The 16,652-nt window shown below is 41.1% G+C and overlaps 1 protein-coding gene across 3 annotated transcripts in view; it reads left to right on the forward strand.

Annotated features, from left to right (window-relative positions):
- RYR2 (ryanodine receptor 2) overlaps window positions 1-16,652 on the forward strand; it is a 749,362-nt gene that overhangs the window by 619,232 nt on the left and 113,478 nt on the right. For all 3 annotated transcript variants that reach the window (XM_075064183.1, XM_075064184.1, XM_075064185.1), the window contains 4 exons: window positions 4,660-4,763; window positions 5,510-5,561; window positions 5,709-5,762; window positions 6,514-6,537. In XM_075064183.1, the coding sequence (XP_074920284.1) occupies window positions 4,660-4,763; window positions 5,510-5,561; window positions 5,709-5,762; window positions 6,514-6,537 (234 nt within the window). The remainder of the gene's footprint in view (window positions 1-4,659; window positions 4,764-5,509; window positions 5,562-5,708; window positions 5,763-6,513; window positions 6,538-16,652) is intronic.

The following is a 16,652-nucleotide window of genomic DNA, read 5'->3' on the forward strand; positions in this document are numbered from 1 at the left end:
AGGGTGCCGCTCCCTTCACAAATAGAAGGACAATGGGTTTCAGCCTGAAGTCTCTCACCAGGGTCACACTGTAGCATGGAAAAGTTTACTTTTATTGAAAAGTATCACAACAATAAATTGAGATTTTTAATCTGTTTTTTTAGCATTTTGACTATGGTGCTCTACTATAAATGGGGATTTATCTGAAATTAAATCAGATGGCATATCATGCCTTCCTTTTTTTAATTTTCTCTTACCAAAAACACTCTTCCTATATTTAAGAAAAAGACACAGATTATATATGCACCTGAGTTCATATGGATACACTTGATATAATATGATTTCTGGCAGTAAACTATGTTGAGAAACTATTACTGAGTGCAGTTATTTAACAGGAATGATACTGAATCAATTAATGTTAGTGTTACTCAACTTATATTGTGTGGCACTTCAATATTTAGAAACACTATAATTATTTTTTTATCGATTCATACATTCCAAGGCCAGAAGGCACCACTGTGATCATCTAGTCTGACCTCCTGTATAGCACAGGCCATAGAATTTCCCCAAAATAATTCCCAGAGGATTTGTTTTGCCCACTTTTGTTAAGTTTGTTCAGGTAATGAATTTTACATTTAAAAAATATAAATCAAAACTTTATTAATTAATACATTGAAAATTAAGAACCCTTGCATTCCAGAAACACTAGAAAATCCATTTGTTCTCATTGCCATGCTATAGTATAATAATGCAATGAAGTCCACTTAACACAGTCATTGGCAAATTGATTCCTACATTTAATTTGTAGTAGACCTTTGAAATCCAATATCATGGATTAAAAAATTAACACAACTTCCACTCTTTAGCTTGATCAGTTTTTATAACATTAGGCAAGTATTTTGGATGATGAAATCATGGGTTATAGAAAGTTGTCATTTAATTAAAGAGGAATAAAGAGCCCATGGAGGGCCTGCTATGATGATCAGATATGACTGCAATTATAATTTGCATTATTCAGACATAATTATCTGTTGTAAGCACTGACTTGTATTCCTAAATGTTTGTGCACGCTCCTGGTCCTGGATAATAACGATGGTGACTTATTTCTCTGAAAATGGGCTAATTTAAAGGCTTTATGAGACAGGCATTGCCATATCTGACAGGAGTCAAACCCCCAGCTTCATCCAGTCAGTATTTGGTACAGCTGAATGGAGAACGAGGGGGTGAATGAGCCGTTTGTAGCTCTCTGATGATTGGCCCAGTTCAATACTGATCCAATCACTCACACAATTCAGAGCAGTATTAGATCTGCTTTAAACTACACCTGCTAGCTATTGCCCAAAGGACCTGGTACACTAGCTAGGGATAGCAGGAATTGCAGCAGCACTCTAGCCACAACGTCTATACCAGAAGGGCTAGAAGTGGATAGCCTAGAAGCCATCTCTGTGCCATATGAGTATGGAATACACGGCTAGCCCTCAAAGCTGGCTTCCAGCTCCTTTGCAAAGAGACTGGAGCAGATCAGATCATCTGGCCAAGGATCTTTTAATATTTCAGTTTCCTCATCTGTAAAACAGGAATAATGAGGATGACAAAGAAACAGTGAGGATACATTTATGGACAAGTACTTTGAGATTCTTGGAGTGAAGAATGACAATTTTTGTTTGTGGATTTAATATGGTGTCCTTTTTCAGGCTTAGCTGCCTTTTCCTAACAGGGTGATTTGACCCTTAGTCCTTATAATGGCAAGTCATTTGATGTTTTGCGTGAATAAGGTCTTTAGGAACAAATTCACAAAGCAGTTTAGATCCTACATCTCTTTTCCTTTTAGAATTATCTGTGGGAATTTACAAAATGTACTCTTTTTAAAAGCAATTCAATGAAGTGAAGACTTATACTGCATGCTTATCTTTTCAATAAAGTTATAGAAAATATATCTACTAGTGACTCACTTTATTATTATGTGAGCAAAATTGCTCTCTGAGTGAAATTCACCTTTCTGTGTAGGACCAGCATTTATTTTGAGGTCTTAAGTGATCCTTAAGCCTCTAGCTGAAATTCTTCATAGGTGAATTTGTGCTTTAATTCGTAAGTATGGGAAAGTCCCCATTTTCTTTGAAAAGTCAAAAGTGAACAACTGATTCCTTGTGAGTAACTTTGAAATACTTTCGAATTACATTTAAATTCCTTATGTGTCCTGTGTGTTCTGTGTGTCTCTTCCTTATGCTTTGTGACTAAAGACATCTTCAAACTGGAACAGTGTTTGTTCTAAAAATAAGAATGGTTACAGTTCCTTATTCCCCACTTGAATTCATGCTTTACAGTCAGAAAGGGAGGATTATACATTCATCTAAGGCAGTGTTTCCCAAACTTGGGATGCCGTTTGTTTAGGGAAAGCCCCTGTTGGGACAGGCAAGTTTGTTTACCTGCCATGTCCACAGGTCCGGCCGATCGCAGCTCCCACTGGCCGCGGTTCGCCTCTCCAGGCCAATGGGAGCCGCTGGAAGCAGTGGCCCGTACGTCCCTCAGCCCGCCCTGCTTCCAGCAACTCCCAATGGCCTGGAGCAGCGAACTGCAGCCACTGGGAGTCCCGATCAGCTGGACCTGCAGATGCGGCAGGTAAACAAACTGGCTTGGCCCAGCAGGGGCTTTCCCTACAAAAGCGGCGTCCCAAGTTTGGGAAACACTGATCTGAGGAATAAGGATTTGAAACCATTAGGAAAGAGATAATAAGACAGAAAATATCATAATCATATGAAATCATAATGCCATTATATAAATGTTCACCTTAAATATGTGTGCAGTTCTGGTTGCCCCATCTCAGAAAAGATATTAGAGTTGGAAAAAGTACAGAGAAGGGCAATAAAAATGTTTGAGGATATGAAACTGCTTCCGTATGAGGAGAGAGTAAACAGATTGGGACTTTTCAGCTTGAAGGGAGACACAACTAAGGGTGGATATGATAGAGATCTATAAAATCATGAATGATGTGGATAAAGTGAATAAGGAAGTGTTATTTACTACTTCACATAACACAAGAACCAGGGTAACCCAATAAAATTAATAAGCAGCAGGTTTAAAACAAGCAAAAAGAAGTACTTCTTCACACAGCATACAGTCAAGCTGTGGAACTCATTGCCAGGGGTTGTTGTAAAAGCCAAAAGTATAATGGGATTCAAAAAAGAATTATGGTACATAAATTCTTATTAATCTCAGGAGTAGATTAATTATCAGCAGATATCCTCAATAATACAGACCAAAGGAATGGAAATGTGAAAGTGCTCATATGTAATCAAAGTTGTTTAAAAGAGAAGTCACTGTTTTCTGCTCCAATGTGCTACTCACCTCTCTTTGACTTCAATGGGAGTTGCACGTGTATATCTCAGAGTACAGTAGGGTTCCAGTGTATTTTCCCTGAGGGTTTCTTTCCTGATGTTTAAAGCAGGGATTCCCAAATGTTTTCATAATGTGTGCCACTTATTAACAGGACTTTTGAACATCTAATCTCTTTGCAGTTGTCATGTAGACAACCCCCTCCTATTGTGATCAAATAACATGCCTCTGGCAACAGTTGTTGACATGGAATATTAATCTCAGCAATCCATTGGGCATATTTTTATCTGTACTTTAATGTATTTGGACAGGTGGAAATGAGGAGGAGCCAGCACCATGTGCTTAGGCAGTTCTCCTGAAACCACCACCAAATGTTCTCTGAAACACTCATAGTCAACATAGTACAGTTTTGGGGGCCCCTGATTTGCAGACTGAAACTATCTGAAGCACTATGCTGTCATATGAAAGCTGGCTTTCTACTAATTCATGGAGGGTCATAAGACCAGGTTAAAAATAATGCTTTGAAGATACTTTCAAATCCAAACCTTTAGGGGGTGCTCTGTCAACTGCCACTTTATTAATCATTGTAAAAAGAAAAGTCAGCCCTAACTAGAGGATTGTAAACCTAAAATTAAAAATTACTCAACCAAGCAAAGATTCTCTTTTCTAAGCATGAAAAAACTTGGGCCAATGTAGAGCTTTAAACTGAGAAGAAAAAAAATCTACATTAACAGTAAAAATGTGGCCTGGTCAAAGGATCCACCCTTGCCAACTTTAACACTGTTATTGGTAGACATGAAATCCCCCATCTTAAAATGAGGAGGAGGGCTGCAAGTTTGGGTTACAGCCCCTCTCCACTGCATAATACATCAGGCTTTTTAGGGAGCAAGAAGCAGCATGGTTGACAAGTCACAATAATCACCATAAAGTAGTAGAAACGGGAAATTCTTCACTCTGCTGAGGCAGGCTGTTACAGTAAGGTAGGAGAGATAGTGAGTGACTTGTCAGCCTTAAGGTGGTAGCCCATACTGTGTTCAGGCTACCCCTCAACTTAATCCTGAAGACAGTAGTGGTAGGATTTGGGGTGGCATCCAGGGAAGAGGGGGGGTAGCTTTTATGAGGAATGGGGTGATCCAGGGTAAATTTTCATGGTTTGAGTGTGTTCAGGAAGTTTCCCAAAGGTACTCCGTGGAGCTGAACTTCTAAATCCTTGCTATCTAGGACATTCAAAGAGTCCAAATGATATGTATTACTATAGTATATCTAATACAAGTTTCACAGTCTGACAGATTTCACAACAAATAATGTAGAATGCATTTTTTTATTCCAATTTTCTTTCCCCCACAGAAACCTGGAGAGGAGCCGCCAGAGGAGGAGGAAGGCATTAAAAGAGTTGATCCGCTGCATCAGCTTATTCTGCTTTTCAGTCGAACAGCCTTAACTGAAAAATGGTAAGGTTGGTGTGAGAGACTGTAAAATTTCTGCAAATTGTCTAGCTGCTTCCATTTTTTAAATTGCATTGGTTTGCCATGCAATATGTCACGTATGCAAATAGTGTAGCTAAGCAAGCACTAATGGATTAGCATGTGCCTGCATATGTGGGGCCTGATTCTTAATTACATTGGCAGAGTGGCATATAGGGGCCTTACCATAACTGGGAAGCAGGTACATGGAATTTTCTGCAGCGAACAGATCTGCCTACAAACATCAATGCCGTGTTTATGGTTACTGTTGAAAATCTGCCCGTGGTGTCCTCAGTAATGTCCGTATTCCACATTGAAAGGGACACCTGCAGCTTGAAAATTGTTATCTGAAAATGCTGGATTTACCATATAGGTAGAAGTAACTCCTAACAATCCTACAACTGAAAGAAGTTAGAAAAAAATCTATTTTCAGTTTGTTCAGCTCTATGTGTGTAGTCAATTTCATCGTTCAGCCTATATTAGTTTATTAGTTCCTTCCCTTCCTGAAAAGACCCTTATCATTAACAGGGGAACAGAAATACCCTTATAAAAAATTAAAGGAGGTTAAAAACAAAATTTAGGACATCCTATTTAAAAGATGTGCTGTTGGAAACTAGAATTATTAAAAATGTTCAATTTTCTGATCCTCTTCTGAATATTTGAGGGTTTCAATTGTTTATGGAGATGCTGTATTACATTAATGGTTACAGCGTTTCTCGTCTTCTATTCCCTAGCAAACTGGAGGAAGATTACTTATATATGGCATATGCTGACATTATGGCAAAGGTAACTTTTTTCCCATCTTTTGCATATACCTTTTAATAAGAGAATGTAAGGGAGATTAAAAGAGTTTTGGTGTATATCGAGCTGGGGCCATGTTTTTTTTTTAAAGCAAACTTTATTTGTGAATGTTTTGTTTTTACATGGTCTCAGAGTTGTCATGATGAAGAGGATGATGATGGTGAAGAAGAAGTGAAGAGTTTTGAAGTAAGTTTGAAGTCCTCTTTTTTTGTTTCCTGTTTCATAATATACATTATTCCATAGCTTCTGACATTTATGTTTCTTGCTTCATGGCTTCCTGCAACTTACTGTGTAAATGAACTGCATGTCGGAGACTAGATTGACAAATATGAGTATTCAGATTCATAGTAGTAAAACAGAAAGAGAAAAGATAGTGTTATGTAACGATATATGTACATGCACACAGACGTATATATAAAATTGATGAGTGAACCTTAAAAGAGCCAGTTCGGACAAACATGTAACAGTTCAATTGATATTCTGAACCACAAATCATTCTGAAAATCTGATGAGAACAGGCTGACAAGATTTCCAATGGTGACTGAGTTTGGATGGGTAAGAAATATTGAAAGAGTAGTGTTTATTGCAATAATATTGTATATACAATAGCAGTAATAAATCAATTATTTGCATCTCTGTTTATAGAGCAATGACTGTTTAGAAAAGGTCAATATTTATCCACAGTTAGCACATTATTTCCGATGTTTCGAATAGGAAATAACTGCAGTAACTCAGACACTACTCTACATTTACTGTAGATTAATGTTGACTTTGTAATAGTGATCACTATATGAGGGGGCACATGGTCTTGTGACTAACGCATAGAAATGAGAGACAGGAGATCTACATATGTGTTTGATCAATCACTTATCTGCAAAATATTTCTGGATATTTTTTCTTATTGCTGTTTCACTTCTTGTCCTCACCCTTTCTTAAGGTCACAGGATCGCAACGCAGCAAGGTAAAAAAAAAAAAAAATGTGTGTATTTGTCTGGGTCTAATTTTGTGACTTTAGCTTTTAGACCCAACATCTTGGATAAGTTCATGTAAAGGGTCTTTAAAATATTTCTAACTATTTTCAGCTTTCGCAAAATTTATCTTCACAGTATCCTTCATCTGAACAAAAACGCATTCGTCTTAAAACTCCAAGGATTAATAATATGAAACATTTTGACCCCATTAAATACAAAAACATTTTCCCTTCTAGGGAAAATGGAATAACCTTTGACTTATTTTTTTATTTTTTCATATTATCTTAATATTCTTGCTAATGATACTTTACAAAAAAATGATCGCTGGCCTTCTTCCAAGAAATGTTAGTTTCCATCATTTCCAGTTATCACTCTTTAATTTCTATAGTTGAAACTGTTCTTCAGATTGGAAGGGAATACAGTCATACTTGTGCTTTTTTTTAACAAACCAGCTTTGTGTGGCACTTTATTAATCCAGGAACATGCTGCTGATCCATCCAACAAAGTTGTAGTTCCAGTGTTCTTCAGCCTAATATCAAGTCTGTTACCTTTTCTGCAATTTAAATTCTTTGGAGCAGATTGACACTCTTTCCAAAATCTTCCACTAATTTAAAGGTCTAAATTTAGAATGGTAGATTAAATGATCATTGGTCATTTAATCTAAAATATTTGTAACATGTTCAATGAAAGTGGTTGGTTGTTATCATCTTCAGCCTTCATTATGGGGCACCAGGTAGAAACTCTATAGTTAGGGTTGCAATCTAAAATGGGCTTAAAATGCGGCATTTATTTCTGTTTTTCTCAAAAAGCATATAGCCAGGTGGTGTGCAACTTCACAGGGTTAGTTTTTATGCCCATTGAATTTCCTACATGAGTTTTGTGTGGTTTCTCTTCATACATTTTTAACAGAAGCCTTTGAATTTCAGATCCAGCTGAAGTTTTTGCTTTGCAGTCTTACTTTTCATTGCTGACTGATATCTATTTAAAAAAAAAACACTATTGTCTGTCTACAAAAAACTTGCTAGATTAGTGTGCTCAGAATAGATCTAGTGCAAGAGGTAGTTTGATTGTTGGATTTAGGGCCATTTTTAATTGCTGTTCTCCTAATAACTGCAAGTTTATGCACGGTGCATACAAACCTGATGGTTGATTTGGACTAGGAATGCACATGACTCGTGGTTGGGCTCCTGGCAACAGGCACAAGACTCCAGTCACATGATGGGACTAAGAGTACATACAACTTGCTTCATCATGAGTTATGTTTTTCTGTCAGATTTTATCTTACAAAAGAGGGAGTTTTTTGTGCAGCTGCTGATACATGAAGGTTTATTCATAGGTGCTGACAGATAAAATATACTCCATGATGAGCTGCATTTCTTCCTCCCACAAGTCTGCAAGGCCTTTGTCTAATCACCACTAAATGAAGCATTAAAAAGCCTAGGAAACTAATACACAAAAAACATTGTGTGGAAGCAGGTGCTGTTGATACACATACAACATGCATGACACAAACCCACAAAAGCAAGGAAATAGTAAGTTCTAAAAAACCCACACTCCTTTCCTGCAGGACAGGAGAAATTGTTAAGGCTTCAGGAATACAGTTGTCTGATTAGAATTCCAGTGTTGAATCCCGTCCACTTATTCCATGTTCTGTGGGTCTGGAAAAATAGTGAGTCCAATGTGTATGATGTTCAACTTCCTGCAACTCCTTCACAATCAGAACCTCAGAATGGTCATTCTTTGGCAGGGCTTTAAGTGAAGAGACATGGTCAGCCCATGACCTGTGCAGTTTACTCTTGCTTTTTGGCACAAATAATCCCTATTCGGGCCTCTGTGTGAGCAGCATACAGGTCAGAATATAAGCCCACAGGAATGATGTTCAGGCCTTAGTATGTCCCTGGCTGCACTGCAGTGCAATATTGGGGTGCAGACCTCATGCATTTGTTCCCCTGGTATTTATTTTTCATTAGTAAGATTATTTTTTTCCTCCTTGCTGATTATAACTGGGTAGCTCGTAATCTTAGAGACAAACATATAGAAATAACTCTGTGGAGTCCTTGATTCTTCTATATGATAAAAAGTGCTTCCATCAAAGTGCCTCACTGGATTGAATACAAGCTGGTCTTCACCAAGCATGTTATATGTTAGTGCTATTAATATGGATAGGGTCAGGGCTCAAATGGGGGATCAAAAATACAGTTCTACTTCACAAAATAAATCAGTTGAATCTGGGAAGAGGAGAAAAGAGAAGAAGAGTAAAAGATGGCACCACTCAGCTATTAGATTTCACAGTGTGCACATCATCCAGTTGCTGGGCACATATACTGAAATTTATATTGTTTAATAACATCTAATAATTCAGTGAGACTCTCAGCTTAGGATCCAGCTCTTTAGAGATCATCAGTATTGTGGTCCTTTGGAATAGCTTATGTAAATAGAATGGCTGTACCTTGTGTCCTGAAAGTCAACAAACTAGGGTTCTGTCAGAGCAATGAGAGGAAACTCGAGAATCAAGGACATCTAGCAAGAACCATTTCTTAGAGATATGTTAAAAATTTAAATCAGTATTTGTTATTGGCTTTCACCAGTCATGAGGGACATGAATCCAAGTCTGAAATTGCTCCTCCATCACTTCCAGACCTTAGTGGGAAAGCTTAGGCAAAAGTCATCCTTGGAGGATATGAGGGCACATTCTGTTCGTCTGCTCCAGAGGGGTAAAGGTTTCTTAAAGGGCATGGATAAAGCCGTCAGAGAATTCTCCAAACACAGGGGCTGCTCTGACTTAATGACTTGATTTAGTTGGGATTGGTCCTGCTTTGAGCAGGGAGTTGGACTAGATGACCTCCTGAGGTCTCTTCCAACCCTAATCTTCTATGATTCTATGATACATATTAGTCTCCGGAACAGCTCAGGATTATAGGTACAATGGTTGTTTTTTCCAAACCTAACATGGAACTGCCTTCCTATTTAAAAAAAAAAAAAAAAAAAAACTTAAAAAATGGAAAAAACAAAGTGTTATTTTTACATATTTAATAGTTACTACCAAATTTCCAAAAATAATCTCTAAAACTGAACCTGCAGAAAGTTAGATGCATAAGTTCAAGAACAAAATGTTCATTTGCACACACAAACAGGGTGGTTAACTGCTCAGTTACCCTGTTTGCATGTACAAATACTGTTTTCTTGCATTGTTGCAGGCACAATTTCAGAGGACACTTTTGTCAACATTTGGTCCTTAGTTGGTAAGTTAAAGATTTTTGAGTAGCCTATTAGACCCGCATTACAAAACCACAGTTGCTTGGCTTTTTTGAAGAGTTTTTAATTTATTTTTTAAAGAGCAAAATGAAGACAAAAATAATTCAAATTGTTTCTGACAATTAGTTAATAGAATGTTGGTGATTTTTGGCCAACAGAGCAAGATGCAGAAAACTTGCCTTGTTAAAAGCTGTAAAAAGGTGGGGAACTAATAGCCAAATTCTGCCTTCCCATGTTGCATGATGAACTTCCATCTACATCAGTGTGAGCCCAGTATGCATATCTGCAGGAAAATTTGTTTCCCGTGTTGATTATCTTGATAGTTGAAGGAGACATTATCCTGAGACTTGTGTATGGCATGTTTAAAAAGATGTTCTCTCTCAAGTTTATTTTATGTAACTAAGGTTCATCCCATTAAAATGATCCACACATTGAATTTGATTTCTTGCCAGAGGCTTTTTCTGTAGAAACTAAAGGTACTTAGACATCCCCAGTTGTCATTTTTATTATCTATTCAATTTTATTTTTCTGAAATCTCTCATTTTGGTTCAGTGATTTATTCATCATCTTTATACACATTCTAGATAACAGCCCTGTTCCAAATAAAGTCTGCACACACTTTATAGAGTCAAACTCACCCAATCCCGGGGACTTGACTTTATCAACAGAAACCAATATCAACATAAGACAAATTTCAGCTCAAGAGGCCACTCTGTGTTTAGCTGTTTCAGGGGGTTTTCCTGATGGACCTCTCTCTACCAAATTCTAGAGTTACATGGATCTGTGAAAACAACCAATTTTCCTTGAAGAAAAAATAGTGTGGCAAATTTGTAATTTGTTGCAAGAGATTTGAATTTCTGAGCAAAGTTGTATTCACTGACAGAAATGGTGAAATGTCACCCTATAAATCCTATAAAAATCTAGAGCCAAAAATCTACTACTAAATGTTCACTTCTATTACGGTCAAAGGGAGAAGGCAGAATTTGGCATTCTGAGTCTGCATGAAAAATTTTTGAAGTGAAAAATGGATATGTTTGTTGCATAACTTTATGCACAGTTTAATCTTTAAGTTGTTCTAAACGAAGGACCCCATGTTGCATACTGGCACTTAAAAAAACTCCTGAAGCCAATGGATATTTTGCCTGAATAACAAATGCAAGATCAAGCTGATAAAAAAGACCAATAGTTTTACTCTGTCATAGCCCAATCCCCAAACTCTAGCAACATGCTTGAATAATGGTGGGGGAAGGAGTATTAGGGGAAGAGATCCTTTTGTCATAGGATAGACAACATTAGTGGAGCTACTCCAAAGCTGATATTGAGGCCTATTGTTGCTCTTTGTCTACTGCATGGGGAGCAACAGATAGTGACTATGCAAAATTCACCAGTCCTGACCTCATACCACTGAGTGAGGGGACATGGAATGATCCCCTGTGAAGCGGGGCTGCACGGGGCACTGGTGATTCAAACCTTCTATATGGGCCCTCAAATTCTACGCGCTTCCCCTGCAGCAGCACAAAACAACCAAACTGGTTTTGTCTAGGCCCTCAGTGTTCAAAGAAAAGAGGAAAAATTTGCCCCTCCATGATGATGCAAACAAACATGCCACAATAATCAAGTGATTAGTTTGGTAACTTCCTTATTTGTCCCCTGATTATTTTTAACAGAATAGTTACATAATTATCTTACTAAGCATATCCCAACTTTCTGAGTCTTTTCCGTTTCCCCAGCTTGGAAGGAGAGATTGAGATATTAACCATTTCAAATTGCCACAGACCCAGATCTGCTATATAGGTTCTCAACTTGGATTGTAAAAATCTTTTAATGGACTGTTTTAATAATACAGCTGCAAAAAACATAATTTGCAACTGTTTCAAAGATGACACTCCTACTCCCCTCCCCACACCCCCACAGTGTAAACAAAGAGATTAATTGAAATAATGTATAATTTTGTACATTATTTAAAGGAATATATTCTTTCGGTGTTTTAGGAAAAAATTATTGGAACAGAGAAGACATAGCTTTGCAAGATTGCTAGCCAAGTGCTTTTCTTTTTAGAGCATGCTTGTAATCATGTCCGTTCCTATCTATTTGAACAGGAATGAGTGTTTTGAGTGATCTCATTACACCAACACTGCACATGTAACACTGCTACAACATTGCAAACAAGTATATGGAGGCAGGAAACATGAAACAAAACAATATCAATTTAAGTCTATGGGGATGAGGTTGCAATGGCATGACAATGCTAATATCAAAATGAAAGTAATAACGATGTTGAGGCAAATCTACATGGAGACATTACAGCAAAATGGGACTGAATTAAGTGTGCAGTGGCAGTCTTAACTCTGAATTTCTTTGTTCCTGTAGATTTTTAGCTCTGCTTTAATGCTCACTGAACACAGAATAGTATTTTGTTTCATATTATGTCGTCTTTGTTAAATTACAAGTATCTACACAAACACACACACACATTATATACATATATATATATATTGTGTGTGTGTATAGATGTAACATTACGCAATAAAATGTTTTTAGTTTAATTGTTCAAAATCCAGAAATGCTAATGATTTGATTGATTATGCAACCCTAATTCTTCCCTCAGGTACATTCCTATACAACCTATACATGCATGATCACATACTATTTCTCAAAATCTAACTATATAATACAACATTTTTTCTATTAATGCATCTTTTGTGGGATAGGATCGACAGAGCCAATGACATGTGGCAAATTGCCGGTACCGTTCTCTGGGTCTCGCGCTTTCTCTTCTCTGGGGTAGGTTCAGGGCGATATTGCTTGCCTCTAAACCAGTTCTTAATCACTCCCCTAGTGTCCTTGGAGGAGGGGAGTGGAGAGGGAGGGACCTGGGCCCGCCCTCTACTCCAGGTCCCAACCCAGGGGCCCTGGGGTTGTGGTGAACCACTTGACTAGCGGTTTCTCCCTGCGTTATTCCTCTCTACCCAATCAGCTTGTGAAGGGCTCTCCCTCTCTCTATACAGCCTGTGCCCTTACCTAGGGTTCTGGTTGGGCTTCCCAATCCACCGCAGCACATCTCCAAACCCTTGCTATTTCCTTCTGGACAAACCTCTCTTCTGCAAATCTGCACTCCTGCTCCAATTCAACCTTTCTCCTCTCAACATACCACACCTGTCTGACTGAAGCAGGGGTTTATATCCCATGACTGAGCCAGGCTCTACTCGGGCGTGCTAACTGGAGTCAGGTGCTCTAATTGGCCACAGCTGTTCTAGTTAATCTAAAGCAAACCTTCTCCTTGGCAGGGAATAAGGCCCCCTGCTAACACTCTTATGCTGCCCTCTGGCCATGCTGTATCCATACCCCCTCCCCGCCCGCCGCCAACACCAAGCGCGTTGCGGCTAGCTCGGCGACGAGAGGGCTAGTGTTGGCGTGAGAGGCCATCAGCGTATGGGGGCGTTTTTGCCCGTTGGCTTCCAGCCCTATCCGCTGACCCGAAAATGGAAGGTGCAAAGAGAGGAACCACCTCTCACTCTGCGTTTTCTTTTCCTTGTTACCTATGCTACCACTTGGAGCCGGGGCGTGATCAGTTCACAAGGGTAAACGCCGCCCCAGGAGATATAGGCGGGATTCATAGCCATTTTATTCGCAGACATTCTTTTCAACAACAGCCGTATTTGTTCCCTGGGAGAGCTTCCGGCTGAGGACAAGATGGGGTGCTCCTCCCCTACCATCTGGGAAAGGACGCACCGGAGTCCACCTCCGAGGACGTTCCCTGCAGGATGAATTCCTCTCGAAGTCTCGGGCCATGAAGTACCGGAGGCACCATAGGGCTGTTCGCAATCTGCAATGCTGCTTCCGCCGCATCTATCCACTTCACATATCTCGGGGCCCGAGCTTTTATTCAGTCCGTCAATGGCCCGCTGCTCTGTGGCAAATGAGATGAAATCTCCGGATAGTATCCAACTATACCCAAAAATGCTCTGCCTGCTTCTTGCGATCGGTCGAGGCCAATCTTGATATCCCACCTTGTTCCATTGGGGCATCACCACCCCTCTCCCTACGCACATGGCCGAGTATTTGGCCTCAGTCTGTCCTATCACGCATTTCAGAGGATTGCGGCTAGACCAGGCCTTTCGCAAACGCGGTCTCCAAAGCCTGCCTTCCACTTTGTTCCAGGTCTGTCCCCAATGCAGTTGGCTATTGATACACTATCGTGTCTAATTGTACGGGCGCGGACTGGCGGATTTAGCTGCGGGCTGGATGGGATAGGTATTAGAGCATTAATCCATACAGTCTTTGGAATGTGGCAGGACAGAGCCACCATGGTGTAGAATCCCGAAGGGAGGACAGTGTACTGGAACAGGCCACTCGGGTGTGAAAAAGCAGTGCTTTTCCGCGTAGGCATCCTGCTGGCCGGGCGTATCTGCTCAATACTCGCTTCCTGGTCGCGTTCAGACTCTAGGGTTGGTTAGGTATTTGGCCTGCCAAACTGATCAACCAGCTCGTCCAATGTCTTGTGGTATCGGGGTAGGCATCGATGGGATAACTCATTTAAGTTCTCTTCAGCACCAGTCTTGGGTACAAACCCACCTCCAAAACCTCAGGGCGGTGCCATACTAGCGCTTGCAGCGGACTAGTACGATGCGCATCTGGACCACTGGCTGTGGGATTCTTCAATGACCCCGAGTTCCCAGAATAGCCTGGTTCCGCCCACTTGCCATCGGCTAAATTATTTCTCTTACGCACACTCCTTTTAGTATGCACTACATATGCCCGGTCTGAATTTCGGGATAATGAGCATCCTGTCAATCATGTGGAGACGCCGCATCGCTCGAACGCCTTTGCGAGCACTGGATCTTCACCGGGGCTGGGTTTGCTGGGAGCTCAGATAGTGAATTGACTTCCGTTCCAGAACAATACTCAGTCGCGCGCCATTGCTGCGGGAGGCGAGGGCTCGTGAATGGTCCTCGGCAAAATAGAGAACAACGAGACGCCTGGTTCCGGCCTGGTGAGAGCAGCCTATACAACAGTTGGTCGCACCCTCTTGCGAACACCGTCTGTTCTGGAGTTAAGTCAGGAGATATCTTTACCTGCTCCTGGCGGCCGTCTGCCTGAGGTAGAGTCGGATCCTCGAGCCGGAAGTCAGGGATCACACGAGAATTTGGGGTATGTGGAGCATACTGTCTCTCTCTGGGTACGAATTGCTCAAGAGTGCCCTCATTTGCCTAACATCGAGGTCACAGTTGGAGCATTGATCGGGATGCTGATAATACGCTACGGGGCCTTGCCTGGCTTCTCGGCGGTCCATGTGTCTAACTTATAATTCACTTCTCCAATGGCGTCCACTATACTCATATGACATCCGTGCAACTGGCTAGGAGTTTGCTTCTGTGGTCGGACACACTACACATCACAGTTCGCCCGCTGAAATCTTCGCATTTTCCGCCACGGTTGTTAGTATGTCTGCTGTGCCATCTTGTGCTTTTCTCCCTCAACCATGCCTCCCGTACTATCGGCCGAAGAAGTGGTGAAAGTGGACTAGGAAAGTGCGGACCGGGCGCCAGCCAGCAATTGGGTGGCGCTCCGCTCTGCTCGCCCACACAGATGCTGCCCATGAGAGACATGGACTCTCCTTTATGTCCTGGCTGGGTCTTGGCCTTCCATACCCCGAGAATTACGACTCCTGGCCATGATGCACCAGACTTCGAGATAGGAATCTCATACACTGAGCGTTCACGACCCCTCGGAGCGAGGTGGACGCGGTGCGCTGGCGCTCCATATCGAGAGTTCAAAGGGAGTCACTATAACTCCCCACGATGGTAGAGGGGTCCGGACAGCGAAGGCAACCCCATTTTCCTGGGAACTTCCCGTATCTAGCGGAAAGCCGCTCCCCGAAGCATTAGGAAGAAAAATACGCTGTTGTTGGAAAGGAAGTGTCTGTGCGATATAATATGGGCTATGGAGACCTGCGCTATGATCTGTAGGGTCCTGGGGCGGCGGTTTACCCTTGGTGACTGACTTTCAAACTGTCTCCTTCGCTCCAGGATGCCATAGGAACAAGGAAAGAGAACCACCGCGCCAGAGTGCGAGGTGGTCCTCTCTTTGGCCAAACTTCGGCTTCACATTTTCCGGTTCAGCATTCGCGCTCAGGTGGCCAACCGCAGGGGCCCTGGGGTGTTGAGGGGTGAACCACCCTTATGACACTAGACGGTTATCTTACCACCGGGGGCTATAACCTTCCCTCGCTTCGAATACCCGCAGCTTGTGATTAGGTCTTTTCTCGCCTCTTCTATCAAGCCCTGGTGCCCCTTACCGAGGGTTTCTGTGTGGGCGTCCCAGACTCCACGCACGTCCACTCCTCCAAACTTGCTATTTCTCTGACAAACTCTCTCTTTCTGCAACTGCAACCTGCTCCAATCAATCTTTTCTCCTTCAACTACACACCCTGTCTGACTGAAGCATGGGGTTTAATCGCCATGACTGGAGTCAGGTGCTCTAAGACTGGAGTCCAGGTGCTCTAGTGACGTCAGGTGCTCTAATTGGCCACAGCTGTTCTAGTTAATCTAAAGCAAACCTTCCTCCCTTGGCAGGGAATAAGGCCCCCTGCTAACACTCTTATGCTGCCCTCTGGCCATGCTGTATCACACACACTAGTAACACATAAAGTACTGCTGGTTGATGCTTGTCAGCACACATGTTAAAAACATATAACTTTTTAACACACAATAATTGGCAGTGTAGTCTCTTTCCTTTCTCTACTATATAAAAAGAAGTATTATCTTCCTGTTGTTATTTTAGTGTAAAATTTAAAAAATCAGGAGTAGAAAGGCCAGCTCAATTTTCTTCCTATCCTGTGACCCAATAT

The sequence above is a fragment of the Chelonoidis abingdonii genome, chromosome 3 (assembly GCF_003597395.2).
Source record: "Chelonoidis abingdonii isolate Lonesome George chromosome 3, CheloAbing_2.0, whole genome shotgun sequence".
In the NCBI taxonomy this organism is placed as follows: Eukaryota; Metazoa; Chordata; order Testudines; family Testudinidae; genus Chelonoidis; species Chelonoidis abingdonii.